At 35.0% G+C, this 19,905-nt stretch overlaps 1 protein-coding gene across 3 annotated transcripts in view; it reads right to left on the bottom strand.

Annotated features, from left to right (window-relative positions):
• The window catches only part of DPYD (dihydropyrimidine dehydrogenase), a 943,583-nt gene that overhangs the window by 495,828 nt on the left and 427,850 nt on the right, over positions 1 to 19,905 (bottom strand). For all 3 annotated transcript variants that reach the window (XM_037826568.1, XM_037826567.1, XM_037826569.1), the window contains one exon: positions 2,968 to 3,178. In XM_037826568.1, the coding sequence (XP_037682496.1) occupies positions 2,968 to 3,178 (211 nt within the window). The remainder of the gene's footprint in view (positions 1 to 2,967; positions 3,179 to 19,905) is intronic.

The raw sequence follows: 19,905 nt of genomic DNA, 5'->3' as shown, positions 1-19,905 counted from the left end.
TTGCGCATATTTCTCTTAATGCTTTCTTCACTCTGTAATAAAATTATTTGTTTAAAAGTTTGCCTCAACTGCCAGTCTGTGAGGCTTCTAAGTACAAGGAATGTCTCAATCATCTCTACATTTTCCAGAATATAATTTGGTATCTGGCATTCACTAGATACTCAGTAAATGTTTGTCACATGCATGAACACAAATACGGGAAGAACAATCTTCTGAGACATGAGGAGTAGAAAAATAAATTTCAGAGTAATTTGCACAGAAGTGAAATAGTGCCTAAAGTACGTCTAGCCAGAACCTGGCAAATGAATGAGCTCATTAATTTTTTCTTGCAGGAATGAATGCATGAATAAGTGAATGAATGAATGAAGTCACAAACAGTTCACAGAGGGAATAAATATGTTAAGAAGAGAAAATGGGCAAACTCTGACATTTTGAAAGTACTACAAGAAAACAAGCTACAGGTAGAAAAGCTATCAGTGATAGACTTGGAAAGGAATCGTTAAAAGAAAAAGAAAAAAATACAAAAATAGTGTCATAAACACATATGTTAAGGTTTCATTTCCAAAGCACTCTCATATTATTTCTTTTTAATTATGACAACTGCCCTGAGAGGTATGTAGATAAGTATTATTGTGCTTGTTTCATCACAGATGAAGAAGTTGAGGCTTAGTAGGGTTAAGTGACTTGGAGGAGATCATTTCAAATAAGGAGAAAGATTTAACACTGTCAAATGTGGAAAAGAGAGTAAGGACTGAAAAGATGACACTGAGTTTAGCATATAGTTCACTGGAGCTTGGGTAAAGTGAGGATGGCGAAGAGAAAAGAGGAGGAGTGAACATGGACGCTGACAACTGGAGAAAGAGGGTATAGATAAATATATTAAAGAATCACATAGGTATCAGAATGTTATAAGACTTAGGGAAGCCTAAGGAGGAGGAAAACACTAATATCCTCTTCTTACCAAATGTTTCCTGTGAACTTAATTATGCATATGCATATGATTTTGAAATTATTATTTTAAGATTTTAAATACCATTTGGAAAAAGTTTTCTTGATTAGCATCTAATGAATACTGCTTCTCTCTATCCCCTTCCTTAATGTTTTCATTCATAAAACAATGTTAAAAATATTTGGATGAGAGTAGAAGTATGAGTGCTATTTAGCATTTCAGCTCTTCCAGGTCGCCTCTCACTTGTAAAGTAACTTCTTATTAATGTAAGCATTGATGGGCCCTGATAAAGCAGGTAATTCTATTTAGGGATAATTTTTTACACTTGATATGTTAGTTCAAATCAGGAGGGGGTAATATCATAGTGAAGAACTGTTTTATTTTCTTGACTTCTTTAAATGTGGATAGAGTAGTACATGTGAAATGTGAAGTACTGGAACAAACATACACAAATAAATTATGGAATGAAGCACACAAATAAATTTTGAAATGTCTGTGTTGAGTAAACACAAATAGATAAAATTTTCTTCAAACTCATATTTTAAATATGAAATTAAATCTCTCATTCTTCACATACAAACACACACACACAAACACACAAACACACACACACATATCCCTACCAACACTGCATCTCAGATTGCAATAGCTGTTTTCTATGATCTTCTGAGTCACCTCTACTTAGGTTTGCTTAGCAAAAGATATATTTTTCTTAATATTATGGCTGTCAGTTATGGAACATAAATTTAGATGGGTGAGCTAAATTATTTTTTGATAGGTGAATTATCAACAGAACTGCTAGTTAAATGTCATTCAACATTTTAGCCAATTTTTGGTGAAGTGCAGAGCAGTAAGAGCAGTGATTTTTTAGGTAAGAGAATGCAATTTACACATTGTTCTTTTTTTTCTTCTTGAATCCAATTAATGAATAAACAAACCATGCTGTGACTATGTCTACATGTCACATAAACATCTAGATGAAAACTGACAAATTCAGGCTATCATCCAGCTATTTGAAAACATTTATTTGATGACATTAAACATCTGGATGTTTCCAAATACCAAGATGTTTGATGTCCTGCAGATAAAATATCTTGATGATTGGCTGATTTTTTTTACTTATCTGTTGCATAAAAACGCACATTTACATGCATATATCTCTTCCTATTTCAGATGCAAAATGTAATTTTAGCATGGATATAGCAGAAAGTCATAGATGGGAACTGTCAAGCTTAGATTTTTGTATTTGTTGTCTTTAATGAATCTTTAACATAGAGTAACATCTTTCTTTTACTTTCCGCTCAGTAAATAGTCATTTCACCACTGTGGATTCAAAAATAAAGAATTTGCAAAGTAGAGGCACCAAAACACCTAAGCTTTCATCTTCAATGGTTTGCAAAAACACTGTGTGTGTGAAAAGTATAACACAAAGTAGTCTTAATGGATTGACAAATTATTCAGTTGAAATGCTATCTAAATCTTTCCTTCTCCCATTAATTTTTTTAAAGCATTGTGCTCTTCCTTAGCATGTCCATTTATGTCATCCAGTTAAAATAAAAGGAATTCAAATTTTCTCATATGATAATTTTGATGTTTCCAGTGATGCTTTGGTACAGGGAAAGTAGTAAATAGGAATTATATTTTTGCCTAGTCATTAGATCCTTGTTAGTCTGCATCATTGAAGATTGACAGCTACAACTTCTCTCCCACATTTTCTCACTCTATTCTAACTGGAGAAAAATTCATTCTTATATTGGAAACAAGGCAAACATTATAATAAAATAGAATACATATTGTGGTAATCAGCTTGAAAGAAAGATTAGTGTTCTTATCAAATCTCACCACTTTAAGAATAATTCTGAATAAGCATTAAATATCACTTCCAAGCCTTTTAAATTGTGATTGCTTGCATTTCCTACCAGAAGAAGGAAATTAATGTTAAAGTGAAAAACAATTCCCTGAAAGCTGGAAATTATTACGGCACCACAATAACACACTTCAGCAAATGAGCACTCTACCTTTAGGATCACTCAGCACTGAGCCAAAGGCACTGATGACCACATCAGCTTTCAGATGGATTATCTGATCTTCATCTTCATTCCAGTTTCCAGTTTCATCTTGCTCTGTCCGAACAAATTGCATAGCAACAATTCTCCCACCTTTTACTATAACTTTCCGTGGGGACAGAAAAGGCAAAAATTCACATTTTTCTTCCTTAGCAAGTTCCATCTAAAACAAAACAGGACAGAGAAAACCTTGAAAAGATTTCTTCTGCATACATTATTTGATTTTTAATTCAATTATACATGGTAAAACATATGTTTAAATCAACATGAAGCTTTTCATCCACCAAAGCTGAGACTCGGTTGTCAGCTATTTATTTTGTTAATCACTGACTCAGGTAGGTCTTGAGGGTTGAAGTCATGATGCGAAGTTTATAGGTTATGGCATTACAAGATGATTTTCTGGTTTTGAGCATTTAATACCTTACAATAGGTAGAGTGTGAGGTTTCTGATTGTGGTAGCCTGGTCTCCTTATGCTTTCATTTCTGCAGATCTTTTCTCTTTTTTGATCATACTACATAAGAAAATAAATACTTCTGTTTATTACCAGACTGCATATATCTAAGCTGGATAAATGTCAATAAAGTGGGCGAGCCAATCTGTGCAAGTACATGATTAGAATAATAGGCAGGAGAAAAGAAGGCTAAAGAAACTTATGAAACTAAGATATATTTAAAAAAAAACTTTGTGAAGCACAGAAGCAAATATTGTAAACAAACATTTTAAGAAAGCAAAACAAGCTTACTCTTCTTGACTGAATTCCCAGTACTTCCACACCTCTTACGTATCTCATTCTGCCATAAAATTGGGAATCCCTGGTTTCATTTGTTCTAATACCCATAATGAGGTGCCTATCAAGACAGAATTCTAATATTTACTTATTTGCTTATTGTTTCACTCATTGTGTTTGGGAAAATAAGTCTTTGTCAGTGTAATCCAAATGCAAATACCTCAGACTAGAATGATACTTATTCTTAAAAAAAAAAAAAGGTGAAAATGTCCAACTGGAGAGGGTGGGTAGGTGGGTCAAGTCTCATTTCTTTCCATCTCCTGTAGGAACCTCTGACAGTGAGGTTAGGGAGGGTGTGTACATATTGCTATTAAAAGTGTGAGGTTTCAAACCAGGAGATACCTAGACTACACCAAGATAAAAAAAAACTGAGATATAAAGTCACTTGCTCAATGTTTTTTGTAATCAAGCCATGGACTAAATATCAGCACTCTATCCATAACTAGTGGCTCCAAACTGACATGCATCAAAATCACCTTGAGGGCTTTTTAAAACAAGATTGCATGGTCCTGTAGGTTCAGGGTGGGGCCCAAGGATTTATGTTTTTCACAAATTGCTGGTCCTGGGATGACCAGCCTTAGACTATAGCCGACTGGCTCTGAACTCAGTTGAACCATACCGTGTATTCTCAATGAAAGGAATATCACCTCCAAGGTTGGGGGGGTGGGGGGGGGGTGAAGGACTGGTTCTCAAGGGAAGAAAAAAAAATCATATGTAATGATTTATAGCCCCCTAAAGAGTCAAAGTCCATAACCAGGTATAGAAGCATATGTATGGTATTAAAATTCTATAGATGAGTGAGGTAGGCAATTAGGAAAAATGTCTAAAAAAGACTTCCAAGGGTGACAATAATAATAAAAAGCATTAGAGTCATCATAATCTATACTATATTTTAACACAAACCTACTAGGTCTATGTCTTATTTAGGATATTTTTTGAATACTGCCCTTAAAGGTTTAAAAACTGACCATATAAACAATCAACACACCATATTTTACTTTTCATTATAAATTTAAGAGACTGACAATACAAAAAATAATATGTGGGATATTGTAGCTGGAAACTACACAAAACAGTGGATCTAGGACTTTGCACTGGTTAGACGGGGGAATTAGAGATGAGCCGAATAAAATCATGTTTGAAACCCATTTCTGCTGCTCAAACTAAATCTGTTTGACCCTTAGGTTTCTCATACATAAAATGGGGATAAAATAACTAATTAATTGGTTTGTGGTGTCATTTAATGCAATTAAGAAATGTAAAGGCCCAAAAGCAGAGCCCAACATATAGAAGGTGCAAATAAATGCTATTTATTTGTAGTTGCTATCTAGTGAACTCACTTTTCCCCCAATCATCTTCAGCTATTCAATTTTATTTGGCAGTGAGACTGTGATTTCAACAAAAAGGTAGCTCAGTAACATGTTAAAAAAAAGGAAAAGCCAAAGACAAGCCTTATCCTCCTCTTTAATTTTCAACAAAGTAAAACACAAAATCTGGAAGGCAAACTATTCCTTGAATAATTTAAATTACAAAATGAATACAGTTCCAGTATATAAGATATGTTTTCTGTATTACTTTTGTCACATTTGTGTAATGTTGCACCTTATAACTCATCAGTATAAACCAGTTTACTGTGTTTCAAAAATGTCAAGGGAAGATAAATTTTAATGACAATGCCACACTTGATTGAATAACAATGCCAAATGTTTATGGTTAGAATAAATCAATACACAACGTGTATTTATAATAGTACTATTTTCTGTGGAGAGCAGAAATAAAATACAGAATATTCCGTACATATTGAAAGCCTGTCTCACAGAAGGATTTAGGACCTCTTTTGTCCCATTCCACTTTTCTTATCAATTAACATTTAAGATAGCGTCTAGGATTTAGGACCTCTTTTATCCCATTCCACTTTTCTTATCAATTAATATTTAAGATAGCGTCTATTATTATATGTAAATCATCTTTTAACCTTTTTGGAATATTTGGCATCAAGTTAAGAAGTAAAAACTGGATGCTGCTAAAAAATCAGAAACTTTTAAGAATTTATAAAATAAAGATTATCAATGATTTCATGCCTGAACATGTTTTTAATAGTTTTCTTACCACAAATTTGATATTTGAGGACCCAAAAACATGTACAGTTATGAACATGAAGGCACTGTATCCTTAACTCACATGATAATTCTCTATATGCATCAGGGATGGTATCTCATATTCAAATATTTAGATATTCACACTAACTCAGTTCACAGACATCAAGTGGTATGAACTTTGGTCCCCATGAAAATTATTTTGAATGTCTGCTTTTAAAACTAGAGATGTTCTTTACTCATTAAACATGTAGGATTAGATTATTAGCATGTGTGGTTTAAATTGTACCACTTCTTGCTAATTAGAGTTTCCATTTTACATAAGAAAGGGGGAAATGTTTAAAGGGAATATACGAAGACGTCATCTAAACACACATATGCATATGAAAAGTACTAATATTAGAGAGGGAAAGGAGTAGTGAGAATAAGAAATACCTTGAGAAAGAGGGGTATATTAGGCAAATGAGAATGTAAGATAAATGAGTCAAATGTCAAGCTTAATGTCCTTTGAATTATTTGTGGAAAAAGAGTAATACCTTTTCACTAATTAAGAAATCTGTCATAAAAGACAATAATAATAAGGCAATAATAATGCTAATTACTTATATTAAAAGTATTCTTTTAAGTGCTTTACATATAACTCACTTTAATCCTCACACACAAGGTACGTTATGACACCTAAGTATTAGTTAAAAAAAAAAAGTGTTTAACTCCAAACCAAATTTTTCTTTCATGATTTATGGATTTAGCACCCAAACCCAGGTACTTTACTGCTTGTTGCTGTCACAGCCAACCCTATACTATACTAATACTACAGGAAATATTATTTTCTTCCTATAGCAGAGTAAGGCTCAGAGAGAACAATGCCATATATTAAAGGATGACAAAGTTTAAACTCCTGTTTTTGTGGAAACCAAATCTTACATGGTCTTCATTAAGTCCAAGTGTATTTGAAAGAATGGGACTTGCACAATTCTAGTTTCTGAACCACAAACAAGGCAAACTGGAATAGAAAAGGATCTAGTCAAGGGCAATTAAAGTTCAAGGAGGTGGCTGGATAAAGACTATCCTCAGTAGGCAAAGGAGATCCATGCTTCTTAGTCTAAGCTGAACAAGCATAGAGGCATTATAAAATAATGAAATACAGGAACCAAGTGATAAATGTAAGAACACAATATAATAAACACATTAATGGAGACTCCATGAATCCAGAGAAAGTATAAATTTAGAACAAAGGACGTGCTTGTTCACAAAGTGGATAGTAAAGACATTTAACACATTATCTCAAGACATAAATGTGGAAAATTAAAACAGAATTAAAAATTTAAATAAATTTATTTGCTAGTAAATGCCTTCACAAAACTCTTTAAGTGCAGAAAGAATATCTTATTTTACTTTTTGTTCCCAGTTTCCAGGAGTGATATTTAAATATTTAACACTTGACAAGTACAAGTAAATGAACATTCAGATACAGACCTGGCAAATCAGAATATTCAACATCCAATATACAATATGGAAGAGCACTGAGTGAATTTCAGCCCTGTCTGTGACTATCAGAATGAATAGCAACTAGTAGGCCTTTAATAAAGTTTTGCCTTTCAGAATGAATAGCACATAGTAGGCCGTTAGTAAAGTTTTGCTTAAGAAAATGAATGAAAAATTAACATGAAAACCCAAAACACATTCAAATCAATGAAAGGACAACCAACTAGTAATATATTAAGTGAATGGCTACTAAACACTCATCCCAATGCTGAGTAATATGGGACATTCAGATGACATGCTACCCTGACCAGATCATCCTATGTTATAAAGTTGAAATCAAAGAGCAAACAGTGCTCCTTCTCAGTTGTCAGTTATGCTACCATCAGAAAATGATGGACCAGATGGACCAGACAGTGGTCTAACCTCATGCAGTAGGTCTTACCAAACTCTGTGCTAAGTAATTCACAGAGATCTGTCTTAGTGACTTTTCACATCTAATGTTAATTAATGATCTTAATGATCAACAACTCTTTGACTTTGGTATATGAATGCTTCTGTTACCAGCACAAATATCTATTTATTTATGGTAATGGATTCTGTTCTCATTATGGGCAACTGGTACATTAGGAAAACATGCAAACCTCTCTTGCCCCCATCTCTACCAAAATTACTCAAGGAAATAAAGAATTAAGTAGTCATAGTTACCATTTTTTTGAGGTTCAATAAATTGGTTGTTACTTTCTTTTCACACAGTATAAGGAAAATGAAAAAAAAAAAAAACTTTCATTTTAGCTTTGATTTCCACGTCCATATTCAAGAAAGATATAGAGTTGATGCTGAGTGAAATAAAAATAGCATGCTATAACATGCAATAATGATCATCATTTTAATGATTAACTTTATGTAATGTGATGATTTGGTCTGATTAATATTACAGACATCATACTGTGGAAATTATGAAACAACTTAATTTACTATAATTAAAGGCATGATGCCAAATCATTTTTAGATTGCATATAGGCAAAGTGAGCATAGGTTATAAACTATAATGAGCAGAACTCAAAGAAGCAGACATTGAATTCTGGAATAACTACTTATATGGCAATGCTTGAGAAGTAACATGCAGAAACAAAATTCTTTGTAAAGAGTATCTTCCAACAGTTAGATTTTAAACATGTTATCAATTCTATATTAATACAAAGACCTCAGAAATGTCATTTGGGATTAATCATCTTTGGTATTCTGCTTTGGCCAGTGAGAATCCTGGACAATTTTACAGCTGTTTGTAGGATGTACCATAAACATTCATAACTACACAGGAAGAGCACCATTCACTCACAAATTTACCAAACATTTACAAGTCTCTATTATGTACCAAAAATCATGCTATGTGCTACATTTACTAAAATAATCCCTGCCTTCAAAAATCTCATAGAGGCAGACGAATAAACAAGTAAGGTCAGTGTGTTAATGTATAAAACACAGTGCATTTTATAACATTTCAAAAAAGGTACAATCTACATAGCAGTAGTGCAGGCCAAGTAAGGTCAGTCTGGAATAGGTGCTTTATAAACTAATCCTGAAGGATATGTTGAAGTAAGTTACTAGAAAGGAAATGATTAGCAGCTGGTATGCTGATTCCTATCTTTCTCTAAGGGGAAGGAAGGTATAAGTATATCTGAGGAAAGAAAGAAGGTTAATTTAGTCAAATCTCCTTGTAAACATGCTACTGGGAAACAAACCATAGGCATTAATTTGCAAATAAGAGCCCTTAACTATGGAATGTTTTTAGTAGCATGTACTTGCTCTGTCTTGGATTGCTATGGTGAAAAAATTAAAATCCTAGAAACTATGGATCTATGTGTTACGGTGGATGGGAGCTACGTACCACAGAAAAACATGTTCTTAAACTTAATCCATTCTTGAGGGTATGGACACATTGTGTAAATAAGATCTCTTCAAGATGTTACTTCAGTAAGGTGTGGCCTAAATGGATCAGGTCAGGTTTTAATCTGGATTACTGGAGTCCTTTATAAGCAGAACGAGTTAGAAAAAGCTGGAGGAAGTAGCCAGAAGCTGAAAGTCAAGGGAACCCAGAAGAGAAGGGAGAGCCCAGGAGAGGCCACCATGTCCATTGTCTTGTGACAGAAAAGCCGAGGACCAAGAATCACTGGTAGCCAGCCCTAGAATGCCACAGTCTTCCGGGAGAAAGCATCACCTTGATGACACTGTGATTTGGGACTTCTAGTCGCAAAACTGTGAGCCACAAAATTCCCAGTGTTTAAGTCAATTCATACAGCAAAAAGGAGCCTGAAGAACTGTGTTGGTGGTCATGCACCTTTCCTTGTTTACCCAACATTTTGTGTTTACTTGCATTCTTGGAATTATTAATAAAGCTTGATACAGAGTGAGATCTCTAATTCTTTTTAAGTCTGGTTTCACAAGCCGATCTGATTATCTTGGTTACCAAGAAGATGAAGGAGGATAAGGGAGTTGTAGGAAGAGGCAGCAAATTATGCCCATCCACACTTGCTCTTAGATCCCTTAATTCATTGAAACAGTCTTGAAAATATTTTGTAATTTTTGGTTTATACAGATTCGCAGAGAGTGGTAGAGTACACAACGATTTTAATATGCTCATTCTCTGGTACATACAAGCTGAATCTACAATTATTCTTTTACTTGAGCAAAGAAGTTTGCTGAAACTACAAGTCAACATTTCCTTTTTTGTACCTGCTATGGCATTACAGAATTCATTGATGGTCTCTTTTCACTTTCATCTTTTTTTAAAATTGAAGAATCTTGAACATAAAGAAACATTTTTCCACATGTAAGTTGCATTACATGTTGGAAAAATGCAGCAGCCCCTTTAATGAATCTTTACTAATTTTACTGTGTAACTATTAAGCTGAACCAACCAGAAAGACATAGGATAATTTAGAGGTTTAATGTCTTGATATAACTATCATTAAATTCACATATATTTTAACAAGAAAGAATGCTTTTAAATATTACTTATGACTCACAATGTTTTCTTAAATCCTGTTAGCTCTTATTGCTCCTCATCCTGGATTCTGTTACAGTCAAGCATTGCTAGCTGCTGTTGGAGCATCTCACGAAATAATCTTCTTCATAATTTGGTGCCTTTGCAGTAACTTTTTCAATCTTGAAATGCTTCTTTGCACATATTCTGCACAAATCAGGATCATCTGTGTTCTTTTGCAACCTACCAATCCTCTATGACTGATAACTCCTATTAATTTTGACTTTATATATATAACTTGGTTATATTTCATTCTTTAAAATCCTTAGCTATCTTTTAAGAAACTGAAAACCAGGGATGATTAAATTTTTAAAAGCTATTTTCAATGTTACTTTGGTATTATAATGCGACAAAATGACAACTTTAAAATTTAAATTAAAAATAAAATAACTACTTTAAAACTATCAGAAATAATTTTGAGGCATATATATGTGCATATATATTAATTACATATTTATAATATTTGATAATTACTTGAAGTCTCCCTACAAGGCTTTCCATACCCGAAGATGTTGGTTTATTCAACATGTATCACTGAGCTGCTGCCGTGGTCAAGCACTGTTGTGTACTTTGAGTCAGATACCAAGTTGAATCAGCCAATCCACTTGAAGGAGCTAGCATTTTAATTCATGAGATAAGTATAAAGTAATAACTAATTATTAAGGATACAGTAGCAGGAAGCCTGAAGTGCTATAAGAGCACACAGGAGGGAGAGTTAATTTGGGAGGGAAATGACAAAGAAAAAATGACAGTTTGAGAGGATTTTGAAGGATGAGTTCACCTTTTTAAAAGGAAAAGATACTTTTAAAACAAATGTCCACTCTTAATTTTTACAGCAATTCATTGCTTGGTTTTTCAATGTTTGTGCATATTTTTGTATTTTGAATTGTAAGGCATGACCAACATGTGTATTTTATATTATACAAATAATTACTTTAAAAATTTTTCCCTTTGTAAGACAAGAAAAGAAGACATTAGAAAGCTGAGATGAACGTTATTAATGGGAGAGGGGCTTCTAACTCTCATATAAAAGTTAACAGAGTAAATAACCACAGTTATTTAATAAAACTTGCAGTGACATACCAGTTAAAAATGTTCACTGTTAACAAATTTGTTTGTATGTAGGTATATATATATATATACACACACACATGTATATATACACATATAGATAAGCGTATATATAATATATGAAAGACTGCTAGAACTTTGAAAGGTATATAGTTTGTAGCTCATAGATGTTCCTAGTTAAGATAAGACAACAAAGGCCTTTGGAATTTTGAAAATAGTTGAGCTTTCAAAATTATAATCTAGAAAGGGTGTAGGCTTTTGCTGGCTTGTAGTGTATTTACAGTCTTTTTTTTTTTTTTTCTTTCACTCACCATCTGAATTATCAAGTGTAGTGTCGAAATCTGACAACTTCACCTGTCAGCTTCTTTGATATCCATGTCTTGACTACAGCAAATTTTACCTCATCAACTGACTGGAGATACATTAATTGCAACTTGTTTCAAGTGTAATATTTATAGATATTGCCAAAATTTTCAGTTGCTGTCATTCTCACAAGAAGACATAAACTTTCTGTCTAGATTCCATATCATTCATATATTATTCTCTGAATGATCAAAATATAGAATTTGGGGAATGGAAGAAACCTTAGAAAGCATATAGTTAATGTTACAGATGGGTATACTAAGACTGGACTATATAACCTAGAGGGAAAAGAATCAACTATTCGTTCATTCTGTTTTAACTATTCTATTCTACTGTACCAATTTTTTACACCTCTTAAAAATGTAAACATGTACAGATCCTTGGAATGTCATTTCCATGTCATTCATAATGTACTAAATGTGTACTTAATATCTTTGCATCAGGGAAGTCCCTAACAACCATTAATTAACTTATGTGCCTGGGAGCAATTGTAGGTTTATGTGTTTATTTTCAGTTACCTTCATATCACCAACCAGGCTAACAGGTCTCTGATTACTTTCTGTAAAGAACACCAACTCAAATGATGTGCAGGTGCCAAACACTGAAGAACTACTATACTCATCGCCCTTTACTAAGCAAAATTAAATTTGTCAGCTTATAGAGGTTATTTTCTAAAAATTGTCCCAGGTTCCTATTTCTAATAATTAAATTAAAACTATGAAGCATCAGTTACTTTCAGAAAAATGAATGCTTAGTCAGCAAGATATAGATGATAAAAATATCTATGGCTGTAGCTCTAGTGTGATCTAACATGATCATAATGTCACATGAACGACATATTCTGGAGTATGTTGTGTGGTACCAGAAGGATTCAATTACAAGGCATTTTATTACACATGAAAATAGGTTATTTCAGAGTTGTAGTAACATACGAAGAAATTTTAGACCAACAGACCAGGCAATCTGGTACTTACTAACAATAAAAAAGTAGCACTAATAATCAAAACAGTTGACCTTTTGAACAGCTAAAACACATGGAAACAGACATATCAAGGTTAAATCAGCTAACATTTTGGCACTAGGGAATAGGATAGAGACTCTATTTAAAATAAACAGAATTAAGGATCTATTAAGGTTTGTGCTTTTGGGAAATTGACCACATGAGCAATAGATTATGTATCAGATTTTGCTATTAAAATAACCTTGTATCATACCTTTCTGGGTAATAATTAGTAAGAACTACAAAATCCTTCCCTGACCTCATCCTTTAAACTTATCAACTCAAGCAGGTTTGTTGAGTCCTGACCTTCAGGCCTCCTTTTAGGGATTCCCAACTGCCTGAAGCATTCTTGCAGTTCTATCTGATCTGTCAACAGCTTTTAATACCAGCATTTTGGGGGATTCTGTTATCCTGTGAAATTTAATCTCACCTATTTAAGCTTGCAGAAAGTACTGGAGGGAATTATTAACAGATTTTCCCTCATCTTCTTAGAGGATATGCTGAGTGATTGGCTGGTTTCCCTAAGGACTCATGGCTGAGAAGTGCTCATTTGTCAGTAGCATCCTATTTAGCATGTGTGTGAGGCCACAAGGGAAACTGAAAGACATCTGGAATCAGAATTACATCAATATGCTGATGATGTCTCTGTATCTTCATTTCATAAAACCTATATCCTTTAGCATTAATGCTTTCTTAACTAGGATGGAAAATGCCCCCAAATAGCACACTGCTTATGGTTCTAATTAGACAGATGAAAACTACTCTGATGATACTGTGGCATGGATCAGCAGCTTCAGCATCACCTAGGAACTTCTTAAAAATGCAAATTCTCAGGTCTACTCAAGACCTACTGCATCAGAACCTCTGAGGCTGGGTGGAACAATCTGGGGCTAGAGTCCATTAATCAGCCCTCCAGGTGATCCTGATGCACATTAAAGTTTGAGAACAACTGCATTATAGAAACGGGATGTAGTCGTGCCTGCAGAAGCTATTTGGTGGTGTCTCCTAGGGTCACTGGTTTCTGGCTCTGAAGGCGGCTAATGTTTCAATCTGCCCCAGACAAAGGTGGTGGCAGCCATTGTTTCAACCCTCCCAGGACAAGGGGGGACAATGGAAATTTAAAGAGGCAGGGCCTTCTCAGGGCTGTGGGGGACAGTTAGCTGAAGGGCTGTATTTGCTGGGCAGGCCAGGAAAGTTACTTTTGGGGAGCCACTGGAGAAACTTTTGGCTCTCTTCCTGAAACCCTCCACAGGGCATTTTAGAGCCAGTCTGCAGTGGCTTCATGGGTCCTTGGTCTTCTTTTGGCTGGAAAGACCAAATTGGGCAAGTTCTCCAGGAAAGACACTCCTCCCAGAATTTGCCCTCCAGATAAATGCGGCTAGAGACAACAAAAGAGTGTAAAAAACACTAGAGGCAAACAGTCTGGGACAAAGGCTTGCAGGCTTCAGCTACCCAGGAAAAAGAGGTCCGTCCTCTAGGAAACAGAGGGAAAAACAAACTCCTGTAAACAAGGGAACTCCAAAACAACTAACAAGCAAAAGCCCAGGACAAGAGAAAACCCTGTAAAGTACATTTGCGTCGGACAGGCCATCCTGATAGAAAGGCTAAAGATCAAGAAAATCTCCATCTTTTTACCAGCTGGTTACAAAACCAGGAAACAGACATTGCAGGGAATAAATTCCAGATAAAATTTTAAAATATTAAAATTTACAGCGTACAACAAAAAAGTACAAGACAAAGAAAGAAATAGGAAATGATGGTCCATTCAAAGGAAGAGGATAAAAAAATACAGAAAATACCAACAAAAATTATAAGAAGGTGGAGAGACCAGAAAAAGCCATTAAAAAAAAATAAAAGGATCTTAAAATTGCTTAAGGAGATGAAGGAAAGTACAGAGAAAGAACTATGGTATATCAGGAAAACAATGAATGAACAATATGAGAGTCTAAATAAAGCGAGATTTTAAAGAGAAATCAAACAGAAATATTGGAGTTAATAGCATAGTAACTGAAATTAAAAATTCCTAAGAGGATTTCAAAATCAGAATGAAGTTGGCAAAAGAAAGAATCAGTGAACTTGAAGACAAGACACTTGAAATGAGTCAGGTTGAAGAGAAGAAAGAAAAAAAGAATTAGTCAAAGCAAAAACAACCTAAGAAAGCTATGGGATGTCATGAAGTACACCAATATACATGTTATGGGAATTACAGAAGGAAAGAAAAGAAAGGGGCAGAAGTAATAGTCAAAGAAATGATGACAGAGAACTTCCCAAACTTAGCAAAGGAAGTGAATTTTCCCATGCAAGAAGCTCAAAGAACACCAAACAGGATAAACATGAACAAAAATACACCTTGTCATATACTAAGTACATAATCAAACATAAAAGACAAGGAAAGAGTTCTGAAAGCTGCAAGAGAAAAGCTATGTGTTATATACAGGGGAATCCCAAAAAGATTGAGTACCAATTTTTTAATCAGAAACCATGGAAGCAAGAAGGCAGTGCATTGAAATGCTTAAAGTGCTAAAGGAAAACAACTGCCAGCCAAGAATTTTATATCCAGTTTAAGACTCTCTTTCAAAAATAAGGGAGAGAGAGACAGAAGAAGATGGCAGCATAGAGAGGAGTGGAAGTTAGTTAGTCCCCCTGGAGCAACTAATAAACAACCAGGAACAACTAGTAAATGATCTGGAATACCTCCTGGGAGACAACCGTGACTGTCCACACATCGTGCACCAACATGGATTGGGAATGCCTGATATCACAGAGTGGAATCTGTAGTAGAAACTGTGGACCCAAGTCAGGGGCCCCCTCCCCCCACAGCAGTCCAAACTGCAAAGCCTCACTGTGATAGAGAGCAGCACTCTCTGAACAAGCGAATATACCTCAGTCCAACTCCAATTGGGGTTTTAATTGGCAGATATGGACTGCTCGATGTAAGCTACAAATTCCTAACAAGCAGAGAGAGGCTTTTAGTGACAACTGATCCTGAAGAGCCAGGGGACTTCTCTGACCTGGGACAGGGAGTCCAGAGCACTGGGTGCTATCTCTGGCCAATGAGTGAAACTGGGCCTGTGGACTGGCCCTGAAAGGGGACTTTCTGTGCCTTTTCTCTCTCTCAAATTGAGCAGTTCAGTGGAGAAAACCTCACCATTTTCAGTTCATAGAGCTCTGACCCAGACAAGGGTGAAGGTAGCAGAGTCAGAGAGACAAAGAATCTATTGAAATGCAGATGAAAACTCCCTAAGGGGTGTATTTTCCCTAAGAGGAAGGAGGTGGTGCCCAGCTCCACTACCCACCTTCCATTCAGAACCAGATCCCAGAGCCTGGGGAAAACAGCCCAAACAGAAACTAAACAGGCCACACCTCCTTACACCTGTAAGGAGCTACAGGCTGACAGGCACCACCTGCTGGGCAGTTTAGGAAAAGCACAGCGGCTTGAGGCCTCACAGGGTGTGTCAATCTTCTAAGACACCCTCAGGGAAACCTGATACTGAATATTGCCCCCTTCTGGGATCTGAGCTTGTTCCAGTCTGGGAAAACCTGACTGGTGTAACCAGGAAACCAGATACCTAGACAAAAAGAAACTACAACCTACACTAAAAGGAAATGAAGTTAGGGCCCAGTCAAAGGAACAAACTTACATTTCAACTGAGATATAGGAATTTAAATAACTAATGCTAAGTCAATTCAAAAAGTTTAGGGAAGATATGGGAAAGAAGATGAAGTGTATAATGAAAACACTGGCCATAACTAAGGTAGAAATTGAAAGTTTGAAAAAACAACTGGCAGAATCTATGGATATGAAAGGCACAATAAAAGAGATGAAAGACACAATGGAGACATACAACAGCAGATCTCAAGAGGCAGAAGAAAACATTCGGGAACTGCAGAACAAGATACCTGAAATCCTACATACAAAAGAACAGATGGGGAAAAGAATGGAAAAATATGAGCAACATCTCAGGAAACTGAATGACAACATGAAACACATGAATGTATGTGTCATGGGCATCCCAGAAGGAGAAGAGAAGGGGAAAGGGGCAGAAGCAATAGAGGAAATAATCAATGAAAATTTCCCATCTCTTATGAAAGACATAAAATTACAGATACAAAAAGCACAGCATACCCCAAACAGAATAGATCTGAATAGGCCTATGCCAAGACACTTAATAATCAGATTATCAAATGTCAAAGGCAAAGACAGAATCCTCAAAGCAACAAGAGAAAAGTGATCTATCCCATACAAAGGAAGCTTGATAAGACTATGTGTGGATTTCTCAGTAGAAACCATAGAGGCAAGAAGGAAGTGGTGTGATATATTTAGGATATTGAAAGAGAAAAACTGCCAACCAAGAATCCTATATCTGGCAGAACTGTCCTTCAAATATTAGGGAGAGTTTAAAATATTCTCTGACAAACATACAATGACAGATTTGTGAGCAAAATACCTGTGCTACAGGAAATACTAAAGGGAGTGCTACAGACAGATAGGAAAAGACAGGAATGAGAGGTTTGGAACACAATTTTGGGAGATGGTAGCACAGCAATGTAAGTACACTGAACAAAGATAACTATGAATAAGGTTGAGAGAGGAAGGTTGGGAGCATGTGAGACACCAGAAGAAAGGAGGAAAGATAAAGACTGGGACTGTGTAACTTGGTGAAATCTAGAGTGTTCAACAATTACAATAAAATGTACAAATATGTTTTTTCATGAGGGAGAACAAGTGAATGTCAACCTTGCAAGGTGTTAAAAATAGGGTGATATTGGGGGAAAAATATAATCAATGCAAACTAGAGACTATAATTAATAGAAGCATTGTATTATGCTTCCTTTAATGTAACAAAAGTAATATACCAAAGCTAAATGCATATCAGAGGGGGACATAAGGGAGCGGTATGGGACTCTTCACACTGACGATGTTGTCTGACGCTTTATTCTACTTTAGTTTAATGAGGTCTTTCCTTTTCTTGCTTCCTAGCTGTCATTTTTTTTTCTCTTTCTTTTTTCTTTTGCTTTAGTCTCTCTACCTTCTTTGACTCTTCCTCCTTCTTTGTGGAAGAAACCTAGATGTTCTTATATAGATAGTGGTGATGGTGGTGAATACATAAATACATGAGTATACAGGGAACCATTGATTGTTTACTTAGGATAGAATGTGTGGTGTGTGAACAAAACCATCTTAAAAAAAAATGGGTTGATGAAGAAACCTTGAGGGCACTATATTGAGTGAAATATGCAGACACATAAAGGCAAATATTGCATGGTCTCTCTGATATAAATTAATTATAATATGCAAACTTATAGACATGAAATATAAGTTCTCAGGTTACAGAATGAGGCTAAAGAATGGGGAGCGGTTGCTTGTTATGAGCAGTATGTTCAACTAGGTTGAACTTAAACATTTGAAGATGGACAGAGATGACAGTAGCATGTTCTGAGAATAACTAACAGTGCTGACTGGTGCATGAATGTGGTGGAAAGGGGAAGATCAGAGTCACTTATGTCACCAGAAGGAAAGTTGGAGTTTAAAAGATGGGAATGCATAAAATAGTGAATCTTGTGGTGGACAATGTCCATGATTAACTATACAAATATTAGCAATCTCTTTCATGAACCAGAACAAATGTATGACACTGTAAGTAGAAGTTAATAATAGAGGGGTTTATAGGGAAAAATGTATACGTATTGCAAACTGTATACTACTATTAGTAGTATTTTAACTTTCTTTCATCAACAATAACAAATGTGTTATACCAATACTATGAGTTAATAACGGAGGGAGGTTGGTTAGGGGTATGGGAGGATTGGAGTTTCCCATTTTTGTCTTTATTTCTTTTCTGGAGTAATGAAAATGTTCTAAAAATTGAAAAATAAATAATATTGGTGATGGATGCACAGCTGGATGATGGTACCAGGGGCAACTGATTGTACACGTTGGATCTTTGGATAATTGTATAGTATTTGAACAATCTCAATTAAAAAAAATCAATTGGCTGTATGAAACAACCACCTAATAAATAAGGGAGAGATTAGAACCTTCTCAGATAAACAAAAGCTGAGGGAGTACATCATCTCTAGACCTGCCCTATAAGCAATATTAAAGGAAGTTCTTCAAACTGAAACAAAAGGACACTAGACAGTGGTTCAAAGCAGCATAAAGAAATAAAGACTGTGCAAAGGTAACCATTTGAGTAATTATAAATGCCAATAATACTGTATTGTTTGGTATGTAACTTCACTTCTTACTTCCAATAGGTGCTAAAATGGAAATGTATAAAAAGCAATGATAAATCCAGTTTTTTGTGCATATGATGTACAAAGATATAAGTGGTAACAAGTATTAAAAAAAGGCCAGGGGACAGGGGGAGTATAAGAAAAATATAGGTGCGTGCTATTAAAGTTAATCGGTAACAAACAAAATACGATTGTTATATATTGAGAATGTTAAATTTTAAACCTTTGTTATCCATAAGGAAAGCAGATGAAAAATACATCCAGATATAAATTAGAAGGAACTCAGTGTGGTACAGTTTAAAAAGAATTTAAGGAAGACATAAATAAATGGAAGGATATCCCATGTTCATGGATTGAAAGACTAAATATCATTAAGATGTTAATATTACCCACAGCAATTTATAGATTTAATGCAATCCCAATCAAAATTCCAACAATGTTCCTGGCAGAATGGAAAAGCCAATCATCAAATTTATATAGAAGGGTAAGGGGTCAAAATTGCTAAAGCCATCTTGAAAGAAAAGAATGAAGTTGGAGAATACACACCACACAGTCTTAAAACATTTCAAAGACACAGTAATCAAAATAAGATGATACATGATATTAGTATAAGGAGAAACATACAGACCAATGGGATAGAATAGAAAGCTCAGAAATCAGCCCTTAAATTTATGGCCAACTGATTTTTGACAAGGTGGCAAGCAAACACAACTCAATTGAGAAGAATTAGTCTATTTAACAAATGGTGCTGGGGAAACTAGATCTCCGTTTGCAAAAAAAAAAAAAAAAAAGGAGGAGGATTCTAAC

Source organism: Choloepus didactylus, chromosome 2, assembly GCF_015220235.1.
Source record: "Choloepus didactylus isolate mChoDid1 chromosome 2, mChoDid1.pri, whole genome shotgun sequence".
NCBI lineage: Eukaryota > Metazoa > Chordata > Mammalia > Pilosa > Megalonychidae > Choloepus > Choloepus didactylus.
Note: the sequence above shows the minus strand (reverse complement) of the source record. Positions and strands in the feature narration are given on the sequence as shown.